Genomic DNA, 8234 nt, shown 5'->3' with positions numbered 1-8234 from the left:
TGATGTAGCACACTAATCACAGAGATGTGGTTGACACGAGCCTGGATGTATTTCTGGAACAATATTAAACTTTAATCTCATTCTATGAGGTCACAGTTTCCCAAACAAATAAATGGACCGCCGCTTTTGTGTGTCCTCGCCACCTTCTTTTTTTTTTAAACTATAATTTTTATTTAAATAAGACACAGGAACTTCTATACCGAAAAAATACAAAACAAAAGCCACACATTTCCTTGTGTAAAGCAATATTGTGTGATAATTTGAATACTGTTCAGCACAGTGGCTAGAAATAACAGTACAACTATGTACAAAACTTTAAACAATATTTGACAAACTTCTACAGCTGGATGTAGAATACAATAGAGATAAACAACTGCTGGGAAATTTACATGGCAAAGCATTAGCTTTAACGCATTTGGTTCAAAACCTTCAAATCTGCTAAGAACAAATGTGCAATTCAATTAATATTTAGTTTCTCATGGAAAAAAAAAAATAAAAGTACACAATGGCATTGCAGTTATTGTACAGAGTTCACCGCTGATCTAAAAACAACTCATCGTATCCCCCGGTAATCTCACACCAACAACCAAGACTATGATTTCTTATCTGGACATAACAGAGCAAAAAAAGGTCATCATACTGCAATGTTAATCTAGAAGGAAAAATATCAAAAGGAATCGATACTTACATCGTGAGTATTTCCTCCCCTTTATCTTCAATCTATAAAATATATAGTGTTTTCACCTAGGCCTGAGATTAGTAGGGTTAAAGATGGCTGTTGTGTTTCAAGCAGGTTTTTCATGTGAAAATGGTTAGAGACAGACCTCTCTCCTCATGTTTTCTGCAGGGGAGCCAAAAACCAGTTACTGTTTTATAGGCTGCAAATTCCACCTTGTAAGGCAGTATTAACAAAACCTCGGTAATAAAAAGAAACCACGCTTTATCTCCAAAGCAAGCATGTACTTAGTGAGCAGTTATTGGTTGTTCACTCTCACCCCCCTCCATTCTCATCTCCAAAAGTGGGAAAGAAATAAAAGAATAATGGAGCAAATTTAAATGCTCGGTAGCTGCAGGCTACTAATCTCTTCAATTCCTGGAAAAGGTGAGCTTTATTCTCTTAGGAGCAGACAGCATAAATGTAATTCCACTGAGCTGAAAGCAATGGAGCAAGAACATCAAGTTTATTTTGCCCCTGGGGTCCCTCTTTGTATCACAGGAAATTATCTCTGAAAGCAATGCTCTTCTTGTTCCACTACAGCAGAAGAGCACCACTAACCCACTCTTGCCATTTCGAGAAAGCGTCCAGCCTGCAAAACCAGGATCATCATCTTTTTATTATTACAATTCATACTTAAGGAGGGGGGAGAACACACTTTTACACATACAGCTTAAAGTAAGCAAAAGTTATGGGAGAAGCTTTGATTAAGTAACAAACTTAAAACTACTGTTTTCCCCATCCCTCTTAAAACACCCACTTGCTACTTGCGGACTTCAATCCAAACACAATTACTCACTACATAAATTAAATGCTGCTCATCTAACACTGCTCGACAAAATCTGAAAACCTATTTCCAACCAGCAAATGAATGAGCATTTCCAAAAGAGAAACTAAACATTAATTTGACTTTTAGACGGTAACAGTAGCATTTCACATCCTTAACTGCCAACAAAAACATGAGAGGAAATCCCCATCACCCCGCCGTGAAACCTGAAAGAATTTCTGTCCTCAAACAAAAACATTCTTGTCTTTCAAAATCCTCTCACACACAACATGGAATGTTTCTCATGTACAGCCTAGTACTGAACACTTTATTTGCAACAGTTTAACAGTCATTAACCGAGCAACACCTGAAACCTTTAAATGCCACATTTTACATATATTGAAATGACAGTGAATGCAACAGTTGTTTTTTTTTTTTTGCTTGTAAGCACATGACAAAGTGATATTCATCACAGATTTGCTGGTTCTCCTCACGTTCACCCACGTCCAGGGTCACCATTCACCTGGAGCTGAATGCACTTATTCCAAGAAAGTGGAATGTAATGAGGAAATATTAATGCATAAAATAAGGAAAGGCAAAAGAGTGATGTTCCCTCTTTAGCTTTGTAGCTGTAAAATATTTAATATCCCAATATGATATACATTCCAAGTTACCTGAGTTTACACTTCGAGAGAAGTACCTGAAGCTAGGCCATAGGGTGGGCACTGTGCAACTGCTGTGGCCATTTTTTTTTTCTTTTTTTTTTTTTTTTTTTTTTTTGCATTGTGTGTATTACAGAAGTTAGAAACATAAACACCTGGATCAATTGTAAACATAATCCTGAAGTACAGTATTTTCCATAGGACACAACACAGCAAGACATTTTCTATTCAGACAGGCAACTTTTTTTTCTTTTTTTTTTATATATATATAGAGCTTATTTATACTGTAGAATTTGAAACAGAACACAGGACACAGTACTAATCTGGTCAAACATACTATGAAATGCATAGTCTCCACTTAAAACGCTTAATGATATATGGATTCTGCAGGCATCACTGCTTTCTCACAAAAGATGCTGAATATGGATTCTGTCCCTGCCAAGAACAGCGTTGAGATATTTTTCAGAATGCTGCTAAGTACTGCATTTTGTTCTGAAAGGTTGCCACCTCATGCAGATGTATCTGAACTGAACTGTTACCTCCTCAATCTTGCTTTGGGGCAGAGGCCTGCTCCACACCTCGGTCTAGATTAGCGCATAGCTCTGAGGAGAGGAATGCTCTTCAGTCTGAATTTCTTGCAGAAGAGGCTGCTGCTGCTGCTGGGATGGTTGCTGTACCAAGACCTCTGTAGAGTCCATTGTGCTGGTGTCATCTGACAGAGATGAGAAAGAGACCCGAGACGAAAGCTGCTCAACAGTCAGGCTGCTCAAAGCTGTGCTTTGACTGGAGTTTGGAGAGTTCTTCAGTGTCAGGTCTGAAGCGGGAAGTAGGGGGCCCAGAAGTTTCACAGGACAGAAAGCTGATCCGGTTGGGATGAAATTAACCTTGTTTTTGTCAGGACATGAAAAGAGAGGGGTTGAGACAGGCTGACGAGACCTACAACAAGAAAAGAGATTACATACTCGGCCAACTGAGACGTTTATACGTTGTGAACTTTGTGGTTCTACAGGTTGCTAAAATGTGAATGACAAGGAATGGGATTAATTGGACAGAGGGGCAAACATCTTCCATATTGGTAGTCAGCTAACTGATCCACAGCATTAAAAACAGTGCCATCACAAAAATGACTTGATTGTTACTGGATAAACATGCACCTTTCCAACGAGAAAAATCTGCAATACATACGCACGTGAAAAAATGCCATGGTAATTTAGAATGACACAAATTCCTCTTTAACGACAGCACTGCAGAAACAACACGTGTAGTCACATCAAATCTTTGAGAGACTCCATTAATTTGACCTCTCCTTTCCCATATTCCATCATTTGCTCGGAGGCTTCCTCCACAACCTAGCATTGCTCCTTCACCATCCATTGGGCAGTGAATGCTACTAGAGCAAGACCCATCCCCTCCTTCATTCTTTTCATCCACAGGAGCTAAGCACACAACCTCAACAGCATGTGTTTACTGCTGAGTCTAGGGAAAAAGACACGATGTCCAAGAGCTTAATTTCTGATTTCCTGCTCAACAGCAAAACTATTGAGCAAAGTTTATGTCATTAAGTATACTACCATCTAAACACACTTTAAATTATATAGATCTCATGCCATTTTATGCATTTTAAACACAAGCGTAGCCATAGGTTATACAGACGCAACCTTTGCTCAAAACTGATAAAGAATTCTGGCAAGGGGAGTTTGTGTGTCAAACCAGGAACATTTACAAAAGTTAATGCAAGCATATGAAGCGAGGTTTATAAATGCTTAGGAAATTAAATGTACCTTATCTTTTCCGCTTGGATTTTTGTTGCCTTTTATAAATGCACAGAAAGAGTTCAAGCATAAAAGACTCCATTTCCTCTTCAAACCAACATGAACACTTCAACTTCTCTTCTGTACAAACTAAGAATAGTTTGCTCCTGAAAAGCTCATCAGCTGGAATAGTTTATTCATCTGCAGTTGGCTGGGCTCAGTAAACAGGTTTACTGCTTTGCAGATACCAGCTGATATAAAAGGCATTACTTACGACATTTCCTCAAAGACCTTCACTCGCTCACATCCCTCTGGGGGCTCTCGTTTGAACATGTAGCTGTTGTTTGGTTTGGGAGATGAGGCATACTTGGGCAACGGTGAGCTACTCCCACTGTCTGAAAATTTAAAGCAGTTATATTACTAGAGATTGAGAGTGTTTTCTTGATTAAGCTTGATTTCCAAACAAGATGCCTTTTTCACAGTTCAGCCACTATGCTGGTTTGCTTCTACCACAATGATTCCTTTATCGCAGGCAATTTCTAACACCCTTGCATAGCACATTTCTTCTGAATAAAAGCTTCAGTGCAGCAGTAATCACATAACACGTAACAGGAGGGTATTTTTATCCAGAGCACCGCAACTGGCATGAAGAGTTGTGATCCTGGAATCAAATTGGCTCTAATTATGTATTTCAAAAAATATAAATCAACACAGTAATATGCATTACACATGCAGAAGAGTTATGAGTGGTAACGATAATGCCTTCTCATTGCATAAACAGTTACTGAGAATGTGTGCATACAGCATCTGTCTTATTTTATAACAATTCTTGGCAGGTATGCTGACCACATTAGTTTCAATAATAGCTCAAAATTTGCAAACAAAACACATTTTTGATACAGATACTGGTATGTCATCATTATAATGTCCCACCTCATTCGCTCTACAGTTTAATTCTCTTAGCATCCAAAATAAAGCCTCCACAATTCCACTCTCATCATCACTAACGATAGGACCTACCTATTCTTAATGGCTGCAGCTGCCTTTGTGTTTTGCAGAGGGTTACTAGGCACACCTAGAACTAAAGACACATACATCTAGGACACAGGACAGACTTCACAGCAGGCAGACTTTCGCATTTCCTGGCAAGTCTGAGAAATAAGACTCATCTCTAGTGAAGTCAGAAGAACAAAAGTTTGAAAAGTTCACCTTAAAGTGAACCTTTTCCTTCACCTTGACAATGTTGACACTGAATTCAAGAAGAAAACAAAGTAGGTGCAAAAATAATTACTCACTGAAATTGACCCTTCTGCAGTGGCTTCTACTTTTTCCAAGAGCAAGAGGCCAACACAAGTGGCTCCCTGTTCAATGTTTGGGCTTACAATTTAAAAAAATGAAACGAAAAGGCAAGGTTAAGGAGGATTTAGCAACTTACAAGAAAAAGCAATGAAGAGAAATTGTAGCTCCTACTTTGGCTCCTTTCAAGTATTTTCACCAGTCTGGTGTACCTTATTCTTTTTAACTCTGATATCTTTCCTTATTCTGTTGCTGTTCAAATGTGCCTTTTCAGCAACACTGGAAAACCAACCAAAGCTTCAAGCATTACAATCTGGGTTCACTGAAACGTGTAAGTTTTTCTTAAGAATTTGCAAATGGTAACTACATAAACATTTGCATACGTATGACTCAAATACAGAGTCTAATCATTAGAGGTGTTGAACCATCAGTGAGACACAAATCAGCTCCAATGTCACATATCCTATTTTACTGTCAAAGGTATGAGAAGATGGTCAAAGTAGACCTTTGTATAGTGATTATTCAGCTCTTGCCTGCTGCATGGTGAATACAACTTCCATTTACAGAATTTTTGGTGTTAACTGTGTGGAGGCAACAAGTCTAGAGACAATGCAGGTATTTGTCCTGCTGAGCACATGATGGTCTTCTGGAATCTTTCCACGGTTGGCCCTCATAGCTCATTCTGAATACAGAAATCATTAACAGAACCCCGACAGTTTATTTCCCCCTTCCCATATTTAAAATTGAAGATCCAAGTTTCTATTAAAAAACTCTGGGACATAAAATGAGCTACTGTTCATTCTAGCGAATACTGGAAAACTGTGGGGGTACATCCAAGGAAAGAATTAAACTGAACTCAAAGTTAAGTCAGCTCTTGGAAGATTCAGAGTGTTGTCTAGCCAGTGCAGTTTTCAATAAATTTTGGTTTGTTTAGCCCTGTTTGGCAGAAACTTTCTACATAGAACATCTGTTAAACAAGTAAAAAAAAAAAAAAATCATATAATTTAACCAATCTGTTTCCCCCTTTGCCTCCTTGAGCTTTTAAAGCTTACTAAATGGTTAGCTTTTCACTGTGACCAAACACACATCACACTAGCATCTGAAAAGCACAGGAGGCTGACACGTATAAGCTCGCTGTTAGCTCTTCACTTAGAGTGTAATAATGGAAGGGTGCTGGTAATAAAGCCACCAGCTGTAGCGGTAAGAGGAAGTGTGAAGCTTAAGCCAGTCTCCAGCCATGTATCCTATCGGGCCTTAAGCAATGAATCATAACATCATTACTCATCTGCAGTGTCATTTAAGGGATATTCTCAAACAATGCTATTTGTTTTTCATTTTTTATAGGCTTTCTCAGAGGTTGCAATGCATGATCTGGCATCTGCACCTTCCAGCCTCCCACCGGTAGGGTGTGCTCTGGCATATTTCTACAAACTAATCACATTTCATTACCATTAGGATTGAAGATTAACAGCTGTAACCTTTAAAGTGAGCTTTGTTACCATAACCACACTGAAGACAATAGGGAGCCCTATTACACAGAATTCCTGAACATATTTCAAACTGACATATTCTATAATCTAGAAAATGTTTAAGTTCATAATTAGACACTGAAAAATAATATTGTAACAAAAACATTCAACACCACTAACTTTAGCTTGCATATATTACAACGGACAGACTGAAAACAGCTTGTAAAGAACTTTCTCTTTTCAGTGACATAACTTGGCCAGTGAGCCTTGGGATTTGGTTTGATACATTCAAAAGGATTTTCCAGCTCAAAAACGCCTTTGTTTTTTTAAGACTACCCAAAGACTTCTCATACCATTTTTATTTTAAAAACTATGAATCAGACACCCAGAAGTTAGAAAATGAGATCCAGATCAAGAGATAGCATCTTCATGAACAGATTACTTGTTACAGCCTGCTAACAGCAGCAGGAATATTCAATCCTACACAAAAGTACCAGAATAAAAATCCCTAGGAAGCAGGTTACATTATTTTCACATAAAAACAAACAAACAAACAAACATCACTGAATCCTTATGCCTTCAGATGCCTTTGAATTTTACCTCTGTTACTAAATATGTGGGACATGTTAGTCTCATGAAGAAGGATATCATAAAACAGATCTAATGAAAGCAGTAGCTTTAATGGAGCAAGGCAGTCGTTTAGCTTGCAATGACAGTATTTCACAACAAATCACAAAGCCTGGTGCCATGAAAATACACTCTCCCACCCTTCTCTCTCTGCTCTGATCTTTACCATTTGGTATCATTGCACTATTTGGAGATGTATTGTGACCCTTTTCTGAAATCTTTCACTTTCTTTTGAAAAATTCAATAGACTTAGCAGCTCCCTGCAGAAACTTAAACCAAACAGCTGATGCAGTCCAAAGAGCAGCTGTGAAGGCCTCAGGCCAAAGCACAGCTTTGCACAAGAAATAAAAGATGCTTTGGAAATGTAAAGCAGCGCTGTCTGTACAGAGTGCTGGCTCCTCTCACTGCTCCTGTGTCTCAGTCAAACTGCTGACCCTCATTCTCCACACAGAATCACACTCAGGAGCTAATTTTAAGCTGATGATCATATTTTAATGGAAAATTAAGTTACTCCACCAAGGAGAAAAATAAAATTCCATCTTGAGACAAGTAACAACAAAAAAAAAAGCTTAAGTTTAAAATGCCTAAATTCTGGTTATGTGTAGAAAAACATTTTTCAGAACTTAGCAGGTCTTGCAGCAAAGTTACATAAGTTATACTGTAGCACAACAGAATCTTTTAAGATGAGCACAAAAAAGTTTGTTTTGTAATGTTGTTAACATCAATAACAGATGTTAATAAAATCACTCTCAAAATCCTTTTCTTTCCTTACAATTTCTACCTGTATCACTCACTTAGCTACAATTTAACTCTTCTGAAGCTAACATTCTGACCAACCTGTGACATCAATGTTCTGAGAGGGAAGGGCACACTTCCTAACCACTGATGCTACTTCTATAACCTCTGAACAAAGTATTTGCTCCTGGCAAACTGCTATGTGTTTTTCTA

At 38.2% G+C, this 8234-nt stretch overlaps 1 protein-coding gene across 5 annotated transcripts in view; it reads right to left on the bottom strand.

Moving 5' to 3' along the window:
* Positions 1-1864: 1864 nt before the first annotated feature.
* Positions 1865-8234, bottom strand: part of GLCCI1 (glucocorticoid induced 1) — a 50761-nt gene continuing 44391 nt past the window's right edge. For 2 of the 5 annotated variants that reach the window (XM_048951837.1, XM_048951838.1), the window contains exons 7-8: positions 4169-4289; positions 1865-3079 (exon numbers count right to left, since the gene is read on the bottom strand). In XM_048951837.1, the coding sequence (XP_048807794.1) occupies positions 2728-3079; positions 4169-4289 (473 nt within the window). In that variant the 3' untranslated portion in view covers positions 1865-2727. Of the gene's footprint in view, positions 4045-4168; positions 4290-8234 lie in introns of all 5 variants that reach the window. The other 3 variants (XM_048951840.1, XM_048951841.1, XM_048951839.1) reach the window with 2 other exon arrangements.

The sequence above is a fragment of the Lagopus muta genome, chromosome 7 (assembly GCF_023343835.1).
Source record: "Lagopus muta isolate bLagMut1 chromosome 7, bLagMut1 primary, whole genome shotgun sequence".
In the NCBI taxonomy this organism is placed as follows: Eukaryota; Metazoa; Chordata; class Aves; order Galliformes; family Phasianidae; genus Lagopus; species Lagopus muta.
Note: the sequence above shows the minus strand (reverse complement) of the source record. Positions and strands in the feature narration are given on the sequence as shown.